At 37.6% G+C, this 19,952-nt stretch overlaps 1 protein-coding gene across 5 annotated transcripts in view; it reads left to right on the top strand.

The window, feature by feature from the left end:
* The window catches only part of LOC140940944 (polyunsaturated fatty acid 5-lipoxygenase-like), a 63,713-nt gene that overhangs the window by 30,881 nt on the left and 12,880 nt on the right, over positions 1-19,952 (top strand). For 2 of the 5 annotated variants that reach the window (XM_073389905.1, XM_073389903.1), the window contains exons 1-5: positions 6,921-7,064; positions 17,107-17,458; positions 18,603-18,741; positions 19,425-19,598; positions 19,699-19,719. In XM_073389905.1, the coding sequence (XP_073246006.1) occupies positions 7,015-7,064; positions 17,107-17,458; positions 18,603-18,741; positions 19,425-19,598; positions 19,699-19,719 (736 nt within the window). In that variant the 5' untranslated portion in view covers positions 6,921-7,014. Of the gene's footprint in view, positions 1-6,920; positions 7,065-17,106; positions 17,459-18,602; positions 18,742-19,424; positions 19,599-19,698; positions 19,720-19,952 lie in introns of those variants that run through there. The other 3 variants (XM_073389904.1, XM_073389906.1, XM_073389907.1) reach the window with 3 other exon arrangements.

Below are 19,952 nucleotides of genomic sequence, written 5' to 3'. Positions count from 1 at the left end.
TATTTTAATTGATCGTTGACAAGTGCTGTCATACTTGATACGCATGTCGCTGTTGAACCAAGCTAATCACGCAATTTGACAGAAATCGTGGTCTACAACCGTGTCTACAAGTATAGTACTCACTGTTTTTCCCTGGATTTTGGGAGTGAATGCCTCCAAAGAAGAAAAAAAAGCTTGTCCGTTTTCGTACACGACTCGAAGACGAAAGAAGACGACAAAATCGTTTTGCAAAGAGTGAGCTTCGAAATTAGCAGAGAGCGGTAAGGGCTACTACTACAATCAAGAAAAGGGCCTAAAAGATGACAAAGCTCATGAAAACCATTGAAACCACCGCGGAATCGAGTTTGACGAGTTTCTTAGCGACCGGGGCAAGCTTTTTTGGCCGCGAAGTGGTCAGGCGGGCGACGAAGTCGAGAGAGGTCCCGCGCCATATAAAAATCGGACGAAGGACTGTTTTAAAAGTCTATTGTAGCGGGAGAGAAGCTTCAAGAAAAACTCCAGGAAGCGGTTTGTTGTCAATTTTTCCAGGGAATGTGTCGAATATCGAGTAAAAGTGGGCTTGGCTCAACTTGGCTTGCCCGGTGCGAAAATGAAAACTGCGCGTCGCAAATAAGTAATGATGCTTTCTAGACAACAGAAAGGATCGAACAGAGCAGAGCCTTTGAAATAAATTGTTGTCAGATTTCGTTTTTAACCTTTTCCTGCTGTGTCACTATTGTTGTCCCTTCTCTGGTATGCATCAAAATTGACAGCTTTGGTGTTATAATCGGTTATAATCTCGTCACGGTTAATACGCCTCCAAAACTCTTTTTCCACTGTTTTCTCGAAATGAAAATCGGGGAAAGTTGAGGGTACGTTTTAACTTCCAAGTCGGCGACCCGTGAACCAATTTGGCTGAAATTTGGCAAACTTACTGTCAGATAGTTTTTCCAAAAAATCGTGTCTGCGAATTTTGATTTCTTTTTTCGTTTTCGAGTTAGAGTAGTTTTTTCACAGGTAGTGCTAATGATTTGCTATCCCTAACTTCAACTGCTTATAACAAAAGAACAAACGCACTTGACAAAAATCTGAGACACGGTTTTTTAGTCTAACGTGTTAAGAAGCGAATGCGATTTTAATTGGCTTCTTCCGTTTATTTTTCGCTGGCCTGGACTTAAATTTACAGTGACACCCACTTTCACAAAAAAGCTTCTCAGTTCTAAATCGCGTTAATATTTTGATTTTTTAAAAGGAATAGGCAATAATCTGGAACTATTAAGCTTTAAGAAAATGTACGGTTTATGGGGGGTATTTATTAAAAGCAAAAGCGCTAGCGCCGATCAACGCGAGAAGGGTGCTCAAGGGTGGATGATACCTTAAGATCAATAATAACTCTTGAATAACACTAGCTGTTAGGACAATTAAAAGCAAAATCGTTTCATTGCCTTCGAAAGGAAAACAGATGATTGTTACCGCCAGAATGATTGTAGGCAACCGTTATGGAAAAGTAGACAAGTGTTTAAAAACTTATCAAAATTAAATTGGTTTTAATTAGTAATGCGCTATACAAAGTAGAACGAAAACAATTTATAATTCAGTTGCTAAATGAAAGACAAGCCGCGCCTAATTTCTTGCTTTCAGTTACCAATAAGAAGTAACGAAGAGTAAATTGGACGAATTTTGATCCTAGTTAGTCTTGCGAAATGGCCATTTTTTTTTCCCTGCATGGAGGAAACTAAATTCTCTTTTCCATTTGTAGTTAAGGCGACGTCTTTAAAAAAACCTTGAAAAGCTTAGCACGGAGTAATATCGACTATACAAATATTGTTGTCAAGTTTACTATTAAAATAATAAATATTCGACTGTAAAAATGACAGCTTGTTCCCCCCCCTCAGGCCTTACATGTAAAACAGGAGAATGTAGATTGTTCAGCTGTCTTTGCTTAGGTGTTTTAATTTCCATTCCCGTTGCTGTGTTTACGTCTAACTATTCTTTGCAGGGCATGAAGATTGAAAGTAAAATCCCGTCGAGCACGCTTCTTCACGTTGCTTTTCTTCAAAATAATTCTAAGCCGTAATCTCTGTTTTTCAGTATGTGGCTGTTCAAATTTTACCTAATTAATCTCACTTCAGTTTGTGCTTAGAAAGCACGCATAAATATCTTATGCGTATTAAGGTATCACTAACTTGTGGCAAAAAACCTGAATTTTTCTTAAAATCGAGAGTAGTCTGGCCGCCATTGACTGAATGATGTGGGCAGAGAGCCTTGTTCACCATTTAATTCTAGAGTTTAAAATTTCCAGATATATAACAGGCAAAAAATGAACATGAAATAATATAAAATAAAAGAATGAACCCAGCGAAGTTGCAACCACCCCCTTGTTGTTTAACTTGCCTAGTGCTCCCCACTCTTGGATGAAGTTCATAGGCCAATCAATTAATGGCCAGGGTTGTTTTCAAACGCCGCTCAAGTTAATGTTGTCTTAGGCAAACTTGCATGTACTGGAGTACCTTTAAAAAGGTATCACTAACTTGTGGCAAAAAATCTGAATTTATTATCAAGGGGCACAAACATTTAGCTAAGTGTGAGTGCGTGCATGATGATTCCAAATAATCATGAAATGTCCTTCCAGCTAGACATAAGCTACATCATCATTGATATCAGTAATGGCCGTTTGGATGTCCACAGCTGCAGAAATGGATCCAGTTACGTCTTACATCCTTTAAATATGAACGGAAAAGCGCCACAACGTCAGGAGTAAATATTTCCAAGACAGTTCAGTTCATTTAAAAGATATTCCATAGAGGTTTTCTCTAATCCGCTTTTTCTACGCCACTATTCAGTAAGATTTTATTTGCAGTTCTGGGTCAGATGAATTCGGAATAACTGCTGATGTAGGTGTCTTTCAATATCAGATGTAATTATTCCGGGATGCAAATAGGTTCTTAAAACTGTTGTTGCGTTGTTTAAAATCAGCGCTGTCCTAAGCCCTCCACTCTTTGTTGAAAGCAACACGAGTCAGTTGACGCCTTAGAGAGTATTGCATTAGGCCACCAAGAGTTTAAGATGGAATCCACTAGGAAATTGAGTAATATTAATTTTTAGTGGACAAAAACGTTGAACCAGAATTATCAGATTTACAGCATATTGGCTTCAAATTTACATTTTTGAAGGGCAAAAGATGTAATCAGTCATCTGTGATAACACCAAAGAAAATTTCTTATGGGAACTAGAGAAAATGAATGTCAAATTTTACAAAATTAGATCTTTCAAATAAATTTTAAGAAATTTACCTATGTTCTCGCAGTTCTTGAAATTTGACATTCATTTTCTCGGACTCCCATGAAGAATTTTCTCTGGTGTTATCACAGATGACTAATTACATCCTTAGACCTTCAAAAATGTAAACAAGAATGCAATATTTTTTAAATTATTTCGGTACAAGGTTTTTGTCCACCGAGAATAAAATTACTCACTTTCCTGGTGGGTTCCGTCATAATCAAACTGAAACAAGATTTCAGCTTCAAAGGTCTTGAACCAAAAAATTGAAATATTTTGTTTGTCGCTTTACCTTCACCAAACACTAAAAAGAACCATCCTAAATGAGATTTGGGTAAAGATTTTTCTTCCCAAACCTTTATAGAAAGATAGAAGATTAAAATCCGAGCATTTCCAAAGAATTCACGAAAACGTTGCCGCGCAAATGGACTGGAGACTACGTGACGTCAATGTTGGTCTTCGGGGCGGATCGTCGGGGCGAATCGTCTGCGCATCCCTTATTGCAGGCTCAAGGCGGGCTTTTCTGTTTGTCGACTGCGTTTTTTTTGTGTCGTTCTGTGAGAGCTATGACTGAGACTGAATGAAATACACGAGGTGCGAACGTTTTCTCCTTGTAAAGCCTTTTTATTTGTTTTTGTTTTTGTTGTGGTTGTTTTTTAGTCACTTGAAAATTACTTTAGATTCAGAGCAACCAATGTTAGAGTAAAAACTGATCATTCCGTCAGTATGAAATGGAATAAGACGTTTTGAGAATTTCCAAAGACGTTTGTATTCTTCTGATAATTGTGCATTCGATTTGTGAGTTGATTTTGTGTACAGTGCTCCGCCTTCTTTCGCCGGGCTGAATTAATACCCGCTTAATTCTATTATTAGTAGTTACGGTTGCGTTTTTACATGCCCAGATTTATTTACCTTTGCAGAACCAGCTTTATCCTTGTCTTCAGTCAAAGAACCGTAATGCTAACGCATGCGAGTGAACAAAATTGTACGCTTAAAACGTTCTCGGAACTATAGGGGACCCCGTAAGCTTACTCGAGAAGAAAAGACTACTTAGATTATTTTTCTTTTGCTCAAGTAATAATAGTCAAAGTTTTTTTTTTTTTCATTTTTAATTACATACTTCTGTTTTCTTTCAGTACGCAAATTTTCCTTTTCACTCGCTGTGAAGTAGCTTAGAACGACAACTGCAGCCAGTGACTTCATACGATTAAATCTTTGCCCGTAAAAAATTTCTGGAGCTGGATTTGCTTGAAGCGAGCAAAACAAACCCTTATGTGCAGTTTTCAATAACTTGAACAAAATGGAATGAGTCGTCAAACCTCCCATGAACTCTTTAAAAGCAGTCCAGAAGTCAAAAAATGACAAAACAAAGCTAACAGACCTATGACTGAACGTCTCCTTGTCTTTCCTGGCCCGGCTTAAAGTGGCGTTTTGTCGAATTAGGTACTATCCACTAAAGAAAAATTGTTGTTATATTTTGACTCCTGGACTATTTTAGGTCATGGGAGATTCAAGGACTCGTCCCGTTTTGTCCATGTTATTGACATACCCTTCGTCTGGGCCGCCTGTGGTCCAAGTCGTTTCTCGGCCTTCAGCTTGTAGTTATTCTGCTGATGTATCCCGCTGGCGGAGAATCTGACCAAACGTTCGCAGTGGGGCTCCTCACTGTGTTAAGCTTTTGAAAAATTTGAGCAGATTTCAGTGCTGAATAAATTTTTCGGAAGTAGAGAAAAATGCACACATTTTATTTCAGCCTCTTTCAATAGGCCGTTTCCGAGTTCCCCCTGGCCTGTGTTTCAAAACGACGGTAGGTGCTCAGCCTTTGATATGGAAATCATTTTTCATTCTCATGCAAATAAAACTCATTTTCACAAGAAAGGTTGTGCACCTAGCCTCAATTTGAAAGTAAGGGTTTTTAGAACACGGAAGTGGCCTATGAAATCCACTTATCACCAGACAAACATAAAGCTGAATGCTACCGTGGGTACGCGAAAATATTGCGCTTGTGTTATTATTTATTGAATTTGTTCTTTGTTTTTTAAATGCCCAGAGGGGCCGCTTTAAATACACTGCAATGCTTTCATTAATTGAACCTTTTGAAAAATGTATACATGTGATTTGCTAAATAAAATATCGGTCGTAGCGAAATTTCCATCACTTTAACTTGCAATCCACTTCTCAGAAACAGAAGAACATAACGCTGAATGCTAGGTAAGGTAAGGTAACGCCTTTATTTAAAGAGGGTAAACACGTGACAGTTATCAAAAAACTGATAAACTTGTGGCCCTCTATGAAAATATAAAAACAAAATTAGTATTAAAATAATTTTACACTATCCCCTTTAAAAAGATAAAAATTAACATTAAAAGAGGCAATTAAAAAACAGTTTTATTTGGAAATTTTAACTATTTAAAAACTATTTACTATCTTATACTACATGAAAAATTCCTGCAATTTGATTGGTTTGGAGCAGTGGTATTTCAGCTTAATTTGAAAAACCTACATGCGAAAATTACAAGGTTATTTCAAGTAGCTGTATAAACAAATAATAGCATGATTTGTACGTGATATTTGGCATAAATACCACTAGTGGTATTTCAAAATTGTCTCAAATTTCACTCGCCCAACGGCTGGTAAAATTACGTTTGTCATACTTTTACATGAGAAATTTCTGCAATTTGTTTGGCTTAGAGGAGCGGTATTTCAGCTTAATTTGAAATACCTACATGTGAAAATTACAAACCTTTTGCTGGTAGTAGCATAAACAATTAATAGCATGGTTTGTACGTGATATACTCGTGATATTTCAAAATTGTCTCAAAATTTCACTCGCCTAACGGCTCGTGAAATTACAGGTAACAATTTTGAAATATCACTCGTGGTATTTATGCCAAATATCACTACAAATCATGCTATTACCTATACTAAAACAAGTTATTTTGCAGACTTAATATTTAAAAGATATTCAAAACTATTTAAAAACTGTTTAAAAGATAGTTATTCAAAATTACCTGTCTCTTTTTGCTCAGCGATCAAATTCGTATACAATTTCTTTTTAAAAGATCTCACATTTTTCACCTTCTTTACTTCCATGGATAGTTCGTTCCAATTTCTAATAGTTTGCACGCTAAAGGTCCGGCCTCCTTCTGGGTTTTTCTTAAAAACAGGGCAATGAAAATTCAAATTTGCAAAACGAGTGGATCGGTTGTGAATCTCAGAATTTGTCTTTAATATAGAACTAATATAATCTGGAGTTGTACCCTCTATTCTATTAAAGGCTATAGAACATTAACTTAAAATTGCCTCGATAAAAAAATGGAATCCAGACTTAAGTTCATTAAACATAGTTAATGTGCGTGTTGTTCTTTCGGCGTCCAATATTTTGCGTGCAGCTCTCTTCTGCATCTGTAAGACTCTTTCTAGCAATTCTTTATTACACGATGACCAGATTGGACTCAGGAGCTAAAGCAGCGATGTGAAAATATTTAATTTCTTTTCTTTTTTAAAGATTGTAATTTGCTTTTAATAAATGCCAGAAGGGGCCGGTTAGTAACATTAAAAATTGATGAAAATACGAGCATTGTATTGTGTTGGGATGGAAATAAGCTTAAATTACATATTCATTAAGAAAAAGTGACATCTTAATACATGTATGCAAAGCTAGGCTTCAGAGACACTCCTGTCAGTCGAAGTCTCAAGCAAAAACGTTAAGCCACTCTCAGTTCCAGTCAATCAGCAAGTCCTATAGCTTGGACTATGAGTTTGAATCTACAGCTTTTTCTGTTGTTGTTGATAACAACCCTGAGGTATGGCTTCCTTGGTTTTACCCTAAGTATGTTCCTATATATTCTCATAATAATTTTTCTTTACAGTAGCCTACATAGCAGGCGCTTTATGAGCCAAGCAAGGCGAACGCGGCATTTTGAGCGAAGCGCAAAACGAGCGCAAAGCGCAAGACGAGGGGAGGAGAAAAATAAAGCGCCTGTTACCAGTCCATTTTTCTGGCTCTTAATCCGCCCACCTACGCCCATGTTAAAAGGACCATCGAAAACACGATCTATTACTCGAAAATTATCACCTTTCTGGCTATCAGAAACACCGACAGCAGCATAAAACCACAGGACTCAGTGCGGCAAAGGTAAGACTTGCTCAGTCAGTCTAGTTTATATCCAGTTTGTTAACAGCTGTTAGGAAGAAAATAGGGAAAACCTGTTGCTCCGTGGTTTGATTAACTCTTATGGTATTATAAAACGGCATTTGAGCCATTTTTGTGAGTGTGACGGTTCCATGCGTATCACAACATACAACATGATATCCAAAAAATATAACTTTGATACATGCAAGCGACTGCCTCAATCTGCGAACGACAACAAATTTAATAGTAACATACAAGCGATATAAACTATAAGCCGTGGTAACGTTTTGATCGAGTAATGTATAGTGTTTTACTTGACGTAATATATCAAACATGAGATGCAGTGTTTCATCACCAGATGAAACACCGAGACGAGAGTTGAAAATACGACTCGCAGCGGAGTATTTTTGACGAACTTCGAGGTGTTTCATCTGGTGATGAAACACTGTGTCGAATGTTTGATATTTCTTCTCAAACAAAATCATTTTTGAAGGAGAAATTAAGGATGCAAATACTAAGCAGTGTTTCATCCGATTTCCAAACACTCATTAAGCATTAATTTCCTTTGTATTTTCTTAATGAATTATTAATGAGTTTGAGAACTCAAGATCAATAATAAATCTTGAATTAATAACACTGTTACGGGAATTAAAAGCAAAATCGTTTCATTGCCTTCGAAGGGCAAACAAATGATTGTTACCTCCAGAATGATTGTACGCAACCCGTTATGGATAAGTAGACAAGTGTTTAAAATCCTATCAAAATTAAGTTGGTTTTAGTAAGTAATGCGCTATACAAAGAAGAACTAAAAAGCAATATTTATAATTCAGTTGCTAAATGAAAGACAAGCCGCGCCTATTTCTTGCTTTTACCAAAAAGAAGTAACGAAGAGTATGGACGAATTTTGATCCTAGTTAGTCTCGCGAAATGGCCATTTTTTTCTGGATGGCGGAAACTAAATTCTTTTTCCATTTGTAGTTAAGGCGACGTCTTTAAAAAACCTTAAACCGCCATGAAAAACTTAGCACGGAGTAACATCGACTATACAAATATTATTATCAAGTTTACACGGTAAAATAATAAATATTCGACTCTGCTGTAAAAATGACAGCTTGTTCTCTCTCAGGCCTTACATGTAATACAGGAGACTGTAGATTGTTCAGCTGTCTTTCTTAGGTGCTTTAATTTTCATTCCTGTAGCTGTGTTTGCTTCTAACTATTCTTCGCAGGTCATGAAGATTGAAAGTAAAATCCCGTCGAACACGCTTCTTCACGTTTCTAATTTCTTCAAAATAATTCTACGCCGTAATCTCTGTTTTTTTAGTATGCGGCTGTTCAAATTTTACCTAGTTAATCTCACTTAGTTTGTGCTTAGAAAGCACGCATATCTTATGCGTATAAGGTATCACTAACTTGTGGCAAAAAACCTGAATTTTTCTTGAAATCGATATTAGTCTGGCCGCAATTCTGAATGATGTGGGCAGAGAGCCTTGTTCACCATATAATTCTAGCGTTTAAAATTTCCAGATATATAAAAGGCAAAAAATGAACTTAAAAATAATGTAAAATAAAAGAATGAACCCAGCGAAGTTGCAACCACCTTATTGTTGTTTAACTCGCCTAGTGCTCTCCACTCTGGGATGATGTTCATAGGTCAATCAATTATAATGGGTTGTTTTCAAGGCCGCTCAAGTTAATGTTGTGTTATGCGAACTTGCAGTCAACTGATATTAATAATGCAATGTTTTTTGTCTACATTTTCTTGTTTTTGTTGTTGTTGTTGTTGTAGAATTCTTCATATTCATTTTTCTCAAACAAATTAGGCAAAACTGATCTCATGATTGAATTTCACCTATTGAATCTCTCGAAAGTATAATTACGATTAAAATTGGAAGGGGGCAAATATTTCTGGGATGCAGAAAAGCTTTGTAAAGTATTAAGGATATATCAAAACAAAATTGTGACTTTGGTATTTAAAAAGTAATAAATGAGAACTTAATCTTGATGCTTAAATGCAAGCAGATTCGACATTGCATAAACTCGCAATAGGGTAATACATACTTAGCAAGCGTCTCACATTAGAAGCGTCTCAGTTACGTAAGCTGACATACAGAGGCGTCCTATTTTACCTCGTATAAATAAAAATTATTAGTAAGAGGCACAAAAATTTTGCTAAGTTTGAGTGCATGACTATTCGAAATAATCATGAGATTTCCATCCAGAGACATAAGCTAAATCATCATTGATATCAGTAATAGTTTTGAATCAGGGGCACCCAACGACAATTTTCGGAAGAATATCTGTTCGGAAGACGATTTGAGATCTAGAATTTTCGAAACATTTGTTGTAAAATTTCTTGCTTGCCTGCCTCTCCTAGGATTTTCGAACATCTGAAAAATGGTATAATTGCCTATTTTTAACGGATTTTTACCCTAAAAAGGTCACCTAGAATTTTCGGGAGCCTTTTTTCTGGCTGAAATTTTCGAAAAGGTAAGTTTTGATCCCTATAATTTTCGGATCACTAGACTTTCAGCTAGGAAATCCGAACAGATGAAAAAGTTTTAGGGGATAATAATATGCCTATATCTACCGTTTAAGAGCCGATTGTCAGAGAAAACCGGGCGGTGCCAAAAGATTGGGGTCAGCCGATTTCCTTTATTTTTTCAGCATTTAAAACCAAGCTGATAAGATTAACTTTGGTGACATTAACAAGATTTTCCGGCTTTTCACTCCCGAGATTGACCACCCCCCTAGTTTTTGGCCAAGGGAAGCCCTAAAAACCACCAAAAACAATGGCAATTTCTCGGGTCTAAAACAATTTTTCCTTAAGGAAGTAGTGCACAGATTTTTTTCTGAAGCTAAAGTACCTTAAAATAAACGTTTTGGATGCATAAAATCAAATTTTTAGTGTAACGGTAATTTTGCCCAAGGGTTTTAACCCGGGTATGTTGCGTGACTGTTACAGGACAGCGAATTTCGGCGATTTTCTAAGCCCATTTTCTTGAAAGTGCGGTTGTTTATTTGTTAAATAATTCCATTTTACAATAGTCTATACCCTTCTAAGTCAAAAGAAAAAATGTATTGATTGGTACAAGAAACCCTTTTCACAGGAAGCCTATTTTCGTGAACGTGATTTTGCGGTATTTTGCATAAAGCATGTAACCTTGCTTTTTGGTAATGGCCTTTAAATTGTAACTATAGACGGCTGAAAACTTCATCACCCGTATAAAAAAAATAATAATTTGGAAAGGATACTGCATTGAAAAGAAATCAACCTTACTTTGGAACAGCGGAAACCGTTGCAGTCGTACACGTATGATACAAATTATAAAGCAGACGTATTAATTAGAATTAATTATAAAGAAATGAATGGACGATTTTTAAATTGTCTTTGCGACGAATTTTCAGTCATATAAAGTTTCAGGAGAATATTTTTTACTTGGATTTTGCAGAAAATTTTTGTTTGCCAAAATATGAAATTAAGAAATTAATTAACGACTTACACGTATAATTGTAGCTGCGTAATTTGAGACCGAGCAACATCTATATGTCTCGCGCGCCGCTGGGTTATCAGGTTTCATTTACGACTCGCCGAAATTTGCGTACTTTCGTTGTACCACACTTGCTTTAAAATATGTACTGTTCGTTCGCTTCACAAGAGTCACCTTGTAGTTCTTACGGATCTTGTACAAATGTTCTGCCGCTGGATGCTTGTAAAGAAGACATAACACCACACTTACTGGGACTTGGTGTGAGTAGCAAGCGAGGATGGCGATCCGAAGGAATAGAAATCACTGAGAAGGAGCTCATCTTGAACAGAGCAGGACACTTCGATTTATCTCAAGACAGAGTAGCAGCCATGACCATCTGTCCTAAACACAGAAGAGACCTGACAGTCGACTGGAGAGGTCGTAAAAGTTCGACATGTTGCTATCCATCGCACAAAGGTCAACGCAAGCAAGTCAAGGACCCACGCCGTGTCAATTACGCAATGTCCAAGGAAATCTTTGCTTTACACAATGCTGCTGTCCCAGTTGGGTCCAGTGAGTGTCTCTTATTACTTTAAAATCCTTTTGTCGATCTTACCTGGTAAATTACGTTTTCCATAAATATCACGAAAGGCTCTAGGCTCTAGGCGTATCGAGTACGACTATTGTAGTGAGAGCGCTGGCATCAAGCACAGGCCGCCCAGACGTAGTATGTGTCACTGAATGAATATATTAATATTCACATGGACAAATTAATGCGATGAGGCGTCGAAACTCCCATAGACTAAAGCAAAAATACAATACAATACAAAAAAATACAATACAATACCAGATGTATTCACATGCAAATAGGTTCTTAAAACTGTTGTTGCGTGGTTTAAAATCAGCGCTGTCCTAAGCCCTCTACTCTTTGTTGAAAGCAATACGAGTCAGTTGACGCCTTAGAGAGTATTGCATTAGGCCACCAAGAGTTTAATCAACCTGAAACAAGATTTCAGCTTCAAAGGTCAAATGAACCAAAAAACTTCAAATATTTTGTTTGTCGCTTTACCTTCACCAAACACTAAAAAGAACCATCCTAAATGAGATTATGGTAAAGATTTTTTCCCAAGCTTTTATAGAAAGATAAAAGATCAAAATCCGAGCATTTCCAAAGACTTCACGAATACGTTTCTAAAATTGCCGCGCGATGGTCTGGAGACTACGTGACGTCAATGTTGGTCTTCAGGGCTGAAAAACGTTCTGCGCAAGCTTCTGAGCATCGCTCAAGCCATCGGTAAGCCACTCTCGCTGATCATGCAGTTCTAGTTAATCAGCAAGTCCTATAGCTTGGACTATGAGTTTGAATCTACAGCGTTTTCTGTTGTTCTTGATGACAACCCTGAAGTATGGCTTCCTTGGTTTTACCCTAAGTATGTTCCTAGATATTCTCATAATAATTTTTCTTTACAGTAGCCTGCATAGCAGGCGCTTTATGAGCCAAGCAAGGCAAACGCGGCAGTTTGAGTGTAGCGCGAAACGAGCGCGAAGCGCAAGACGAAGGGAGGAGAAAAATAAAGCGCCTGTTACCAGTCCTTTTTTCTCCTCTTCCGCCCACCTACGCCCACAAGTATTGACTAACGGCGTTGATGTTAAAAGGACCAACAAAAACAAGATCTATTACACGAAAATTTTCACCTTTCTGTCTACCAGAAACACCGACAGCAGCATAAAACCACAGGAATAACAACTACTGGCAAAAATCACCTTCAATAATGTAAGACTCGGTGCGGCAAAATTAATAAAGTAAGATTTGCCCAGTCAGCCTAGTTTATGTCCAGTTTGGCAACAGCGGCGAGGAAGAAAGAGGGAAAACCTGTTGTTCAAACAAATTCCATGTTCATGCGTTTCACATTATCACGAGCTTATGAGTAGTGTTTGGCCTGTCAACACTTAATTTCGAAAAGTTAGTAATTTGAGATTTTATCCAAACCTAGTTGGAAGCAATCCAAGAACATCTTTCCTCTTTTGTTTTTCCTTTATTTCTGGAACATCTGGAAATAAACGAAAGCTTCTCGAACAGCATCGTCAAAAGAACATGACTGCGTGACGGCCATTTTGTTTCAGACAAACATGCCAGAATCTCCCCAGAACAACGCGTCATCAATCAACCAATCGGAACGCAACATTCATGTGGTGAACGTGGGAAGAGCCAGAACAATGGGCTGGTAACAGGCGCTTTATTCAGGGGCACCCAACGTCAATTTTCGGAAAATATCTGTTCGGAAGACGATTTGAGATCTAGAATTTTCGGAACATTTGTTGTAAAATATCTTGGTCGCCTGCTTCTCCTAGGATTTTCGAAATGGTATAATTGCCAATTTTTCACGGATTTTTACCCCAAACAGGTCACCTAGAATTTTCGGGAGCCTTTTTTCTGGCTGAAATTTTCGAAAAGGTAAGTTTTGATCCCTAGAATTTTCGGATCACTAGACTTTCAGCAAGGAAATCCGAACAGATGAAAAATTTTAGTGGATGAAAATATGACTATATCTACCGTTTAAATACTACAATACGTTTAACAATGCTATGTGTAAGTGGTTTTGAACTATATTCTCGTTGGGTGTCCCTGTTTATTTTCCTCCTCCCATTACCAGCAATATACAATATAAACCGTGTTAAAGTTTTCGTCGAGTAATGTATAGTGTCACTTACTACTTGACCTCAAGATCAATAATAAATCTTGGCATAATAATTTTTCTTCAGTTAGCTCGTTGTTGAGTGGACTATGTAGGACTTCACAGGTTATCTAAAACATATACTCATTGAATTTCTCTAAGGCTCATTGACACGTCTGCTTTTTCGCTCAATTGAGATTTATTAGTGGCTGTCATTCTAGAATCATCTGCAAACAACCCAGTGGTACTGAGCTTGATGCAATTTTGTAGGACGTTGATTGAACTTTGTGGAATTCTACAGGTTACTCTATCTACACATGTAATAACATGTTTATTCAAAGTCTTTGGCGCCAATGTTAAAGGAGAAAGTTACAGACATTCTATGAATGATATTGTCACTCGACGAAAATAATGAAAATTTCTCTCCAATACCTTCGAAGTAACTTGGGAACGCAGACATATTTATGGTCGCCGCTCCTCTCCAACCCGTACCGAAAAGTTATTTTTCGCATGAAGAGAAGCGGCGACCAAAAATACGTCTGCGTTCCCAGGCTACTTTTGAAGAGGCTCTTTCAAAGCTCCAAAATGCCTGATTGGTCAGTTAAATCTCGTAACCGACCTGGACTATGGTCGGATATATCTGACAGAACACGTCTAAGTTTCCAGCTCCATTTTTCTCGGAAATATTAGAAAGCCAAGGATAATTAGAAAAAATGAATTCAGGCTTAAAATAAACTTTGAATAAACACGCAATTTTATTTTGCGTCTGCTTTGAAATCAGTTCATAATTTAATTTGTGTGTTTAATTTATGGGACGACGACGTTATTTTTTTTTTTTTCCTGACCGTCTCTATCCGACGTTTGGAAAGTGCCAACGGATTCAAACTTTCTAGAAAAAAAAAAAAACAAAACAAAACAAAACAAAAAAAAAACTTAAGCCAAGGACAGGTTAGCCTGCATAACTGAGGCGCTTTATGAGCCAAGCGAGGCGTATTTTGCACGAAGCGCGAAATGGGTGCGAAGCGAAAAACGAAGGGAGGAGAAAAATAAAGCGCCTGTTACCAGTCCATTGTTCTGGCTCTTCCGCCCACTTCCGCCCACAAGTAGTAGTACTGCGATCGCTGGAAAGTGGTTTGCATATGGTCGCTATGATCGCTGCGATGCGATCGTAGCTAATTTAAAGTTAGTAAATCAGGCTTTTTCCTAACCTAGTTGGAAGCAATCCGAGAAAATCTTTCCTCTTAAGCAATAAATTTAAACATTTGTTTTGTTTTTCTTTTGTTTCTGGAGCATTTGGAAATAACCGAAAGGCTTCTCGAACAGCATCGTCAAAAGAACATGAATGGGTAACGTAACGGTTATTTTGTATTAGGCATGCCAGACAAACATGCCAAAATAACGCGTTCAGCAATTAAACCAACCGGAACGCAACGTTCATGCAGTGAGCGTGGGAGAGTCAGAACAATGGACTGGTAACAGGCGCTTTATTTTTCTCCTCCCCTCGTCTCGTGCATCGCACTCGTTTTGCACTTCGCGCAAAATGCCGCGTTCACCTCGCTTGGCTCATAAATCGCCTGCTAGTATGTTATGCAGGCTAGAGACGGATAATAAGATTTCAAATGTCCGGGGCGTTAAATTTGAAGCTACAAACATGGAGATGAACTTTTGAAAACTGTTAAGTTTTTCTTGAATGTAAAATCATCTCAGTTCGGTCAAAGGAATATGTACAGGGATATTCAATTGGCTTAGAATTCCGTTAAGCGCTATTTATTATGCATAGTTGTTTCGACTCCATTCATGTGAAACAGTATGAGATTGCTACATGCATAATAGATTTATGGGGCTGCACTGAAATCGAGTTTTCCAATACAAATCGTTATTGGTAAGGAAAATATCGAGTTTTCCAATACAAATCGTTATTGGTAAGGAAAAGGCATGCGAAGTCCTTGATAGTTGTCTCCAAAGGCGAACCTGTACTGTATATGTAACAAATAAACTTATTTCTCGCATCCTGTTGAATCTTTTCCTTTTCCACCGTATCCACACCTATGCCTCCATCCATCGCTTTCCTATATTACACCACTATCTCTGTGAAATTTATCACCCATACTGGTTCTGTACAGGCTTCCAATTGGCAGGCACCTCCTCCACCCTACACAGCAAACATTCTTCACCACCATGCACTAGTATCAGTCCTCACCATCCACAAAGCCTTCTCGCTCAAGGAAGCACTTTATTTTGAAACCTATCAGATAAATTATAAAAAAAGATATTTATAGATATACAAAAATCCAGGTATAGAAAATAAATGAACATAGACAATATAACCCCGAATTACATGGTAACATCTATATAACCCCGAATTACATGTTAACATCTCTATAAATATAGATATTATTATCTGTATAATCCCATATCGCGTATTCAACATCTCTTAGATCTGATAATATAATGCTTTCCACACCAACTCCCTAAACTACACCATAAACTAATCCCGCCCCCCTCCCCTCCCCCACTAGCAAAAGGATATACAGCCCCTTATTTTTACAACTTTAAAACCTCTGGTGCATTAACAAAATAATTTAAATACAAATTTCTCTTCTGGAATCAATAACTAAATGATAACCCGTAACGAAATGAGAACCTATCAACCTATATACAAATGTAGACCTATTCTCGGACTAATAACCAATAACTAAATGAGAATTTGTTAATCTATCCGCAAAAAGCCATCTACAATAAACCATAGCAATGACTGAGCGTTGAGGAATATAATTTATCAGTATAGACAGTAAAGCAAAGAGGGTAAGTTGTTGGGCTGCCTGTGTTCGTGGGATGGCTGCGGCTTTGCCAAGACACGCCTTCTGGGATTTTGCCACAAAGCTATGTTGGGTGGAGAATGAAACTAAGCAAGCTGGAGGATGAGACAATGCTGGGCAAGCCCAAAAGATTTCAAAGGTTGAACAATATCACTTGGCATATCTGTCAATAACGTACAGTCCGAATATGTAAAAAAATAAAAAAATATGCTATAAAAGGGGCCGGCGCCCCACATTCCCAGTCCCGATGGACCCCCTCCTTGACACTAACTAAATAAACAAACATTGATGCTTGTATCAGTTTCTGAACTCATGTAGTAGTTATTGAACTATATTGTCGTTCTTGAACTTTTGTGTCTTTGTTTAACTGCGCAGTGTTTAAAACTGAATTTTCACTGGGTTTTAGTAATGCTTACGTCATTTTCTGAACTCATGTAGTTGTTATTGAACTTTGTTGTCGTTCTTGAACTAAAGTGTCTTTATTGAACTACAAAAAAGAAAAAGTATGAGATTGCTATGGGGCTGCACTGAAATCTCACCAAAAGTTCGTAGTGGTGCTGCTCACTGTTTCAATCTTGAGAAAAATTTGAACACATGTGTTGTTGAATATAATACATTTTCCGATATTACTGCGAAAATTGTATAAGGTTTATTTCAGTCTCTTCGAATTATTTCCCTTATCCAAACTACATTGAATAACTTTGGCTATTTTGCATTACACTGACAAACAACTTCTTAATTTCACCAAGGTATGTATCAGCGACGCCATGTGAAGTATCCCTTCTCCAGCACGCCAGTCCTGCCTGTAAAGTGTCGAGAAATGCTGCCTTAAATCAGAACAAGAAGATCTGGACCTTAAAACATGATCCAGATTTACATGGCTTTGCCTTACTGAACATGACCTCTGAGCAGCTGGGAGCTATTGCTTTGCAAGATCCCTTTATACGATACTACGCTTCGGCATATCTTCAAACCACGGAAGCAAGCAGGGAATCCGCTGCCTTGTACAGAAATATAACCGCTGGTCAGGAAATCACGGAACTATCAGAATATCTGAAGTTGTCAGCGTTTTTTCAGTCGGCTCTAGAACCTGCAATTGGCGTAAGTATGCTGTTTAGTTATTCAAAGACCGAGTTCAACTGCATAAAACCTTAAGTCAGATGTAACTGCCAACGTCTGACATTCAGTCAAGGGTTGAACCGGGCCGAACGACATTTTATATGCGCTGGTGATGTAATAAATTTGATATTTAAATCTTAAAATGGCCTCCGTGATGTCAGTGTATTGCCAGATTAAACTGATGTCAGAGGGGCCAACTTAGTTGAAGGGGAACAATATCGTGTTCCTTTGCTGGGAATTTTTGAATTTAAAATTATCTTTTCTCATGCAAATTCTATACAAAAAATGTATTGTTTTGTCAATTGTGCATGACTGGCCCACCATGTTGTCTGTGTTCCCTGACTGTCTATGTTAAATTTCTTGTCGTAAATTGTAATGATCGATGCCATTATTGAGACAACTGGTTTCCTTTTTCTTTTGACGCAATGAAAATTAATGACAGTAGTCAGTACTAAAACATAGTAAGAAATTCTTAGCCCAGCATCAAACTCAAGTCCTTCGACAGTGTATCTCTCTAAAAAGCCTCCCTCACGACCCTACCACTACTACACACCGTTCAAATCTTGAAACTGAAATCCACTTTAGTTTCCCGAGTTTCTTTTGAACTTTAGGTTGTAAAATTAGAGTTGTTTACTATGATGACTCCGACCATTTATGGATAAGAAATAGGAAAGGCTTGTTTTATTATTATTATTATTATTATTGAAGTGAATGTCGATCTACTTTCGAAAACGTGGCAATATAACATACGCCTAGATTCAGCTCCTGGTGCTATTTTTTGCATTGACGTACCGGGTGTGTGTGAATTCTTTTTGCTTATCTCTGTACTAGTGTACTAAAATCACAATGAAACTTGCAAGATGAGATAACATGTGTCGGATCGATAATCGCCTACAGTAGGCGTTCATTGGGCTATACGTTGTAGTGGTCTAATATATTTTGGAGGGTATTATGCTTATCTCACTTTTTGCATACTAAGTGTATAACTACTCATATCCCGCCTTCTGGATCTTCCGTCCGATATTTTGGCTCTTTGACGGAGACGATGAAAACTAATTTTTAATTGGGCTGTGCCGGAGGCCCAATAATCAGACAGCAAATAGAATTTGATATTTTTCACCATTAGGAGTATGGTCGGTTGCCATCACGATATGAAGCCTTCGTCGACAATAAGCCCGAGTGGATAAACGACAAGCACTTTACTCAGCAACGCCTGGCAGGCCCCAATCCCATGTCACTGAAGCGGGTGACAGTTCACGGACAAGGTAGGTCTCTGCCTACGCGACCAGTTGTAGCTTAAACAAAGTGTATCTTCAAATCTCTTCTCAAAGGGTAGTTTTCTGCGTACAGGACGTTTAAACGATGTGGGTTCTTTAAAAGTCACCTTTCAGTAGAAGGATATATAGAGATGGAAAACTTTAATCGTCAGAACTCAGTGCCAATGAAGTTAGCAAAATAAATGGTACTCGATCGGAGACTTGCTTTCAACACACTTAAACTTTATAAGGAACATATTAGGACATCCTATTAGCTAGGTATAAGGTACTTTCGTTAGGTATTGTTATGAATGGAATGATCGGGTTCAATTTCTTTAAACTCGCTCAATCCATCTGTATTCGTTGTTGAAACAAAGAAGGAATTCAAAATTTATCTGTCGTCTGTAAAATCAGGTCATGTTTGATCGTTTCTCCAAGCAGGCACGATAGATCTATATTATCAACTGGAGATCTCCCGCTTTTGTGCCACAACTGGAGAAAAAAAAGATCTGTTTAGTTCTGTTCACCATCATAAACCCTTCATTAATCAAGCTTGACTGGTCAAGACATTGGCCTCGTTCTTTTTTGCAAATTTCTTCGAGCCTGATCAATATCTAGGTCATCGTAATCTTATTCGCTTGTACAATAACACATATATTATAATGCTACCTTAATTTATTTGTTTCGTGTAGAAAAGAGACAATGCACAGTAAAAACGACTGACGGAAGATGGTGCCATTTCCCGTTTACTTATCGTGGTAAAGTCTATCACAAGTGTACAACTAAAGACCATCATAGACGTTGGTGTTCAACGAGTCAGAAATATATCTTCAAAAATAATTTTGGAAGATGGGGAAACTGTCAAGGTAGCAAAAGAAACGTTGTTAATTGTTACTCTATTTTTCATTGGTTGCTACTCACTTTATATTTCATATTTAATTTGTGTTACGTCTCCCTCTTCTTTAGGTACTGAAGAACAGGGAATGGGTAAGTTCAATTTGTTTATTTTATTGGTTAGTGGTAAGCGCTAATAACATATAAAATTACAAACCAAGTTGTCCCAAAATAATCATGTGGGAGCTGAGAGCCTCACTCTACTGAACCATACTGTTAGGGGCACCCAACGACTGTTTTCTATAAAATAACTGTGCGGAGAAGCAAATATTGCCTAGAATTTTCTATTATAGGAGGGCTAAAGTCACTGGCTAAAACGTTCTAGA

The sequence above is a fragment of the Porites lutea genome, chromosome 6, assembly GCF_958299795.1.
Source record: "Porites lutea chromosome 6, jaPorLute2.1, whole genome shotgun sequence".
Lineage (NCBI taxonomy): Eukaryota > Metazoa > Cnidaria > Anthozoa > Scleractinia > Poritidae > Porites > Porites lutea.
This window is presented reverse-complemented; position numbering and strand designations above follow the sequence as displayed.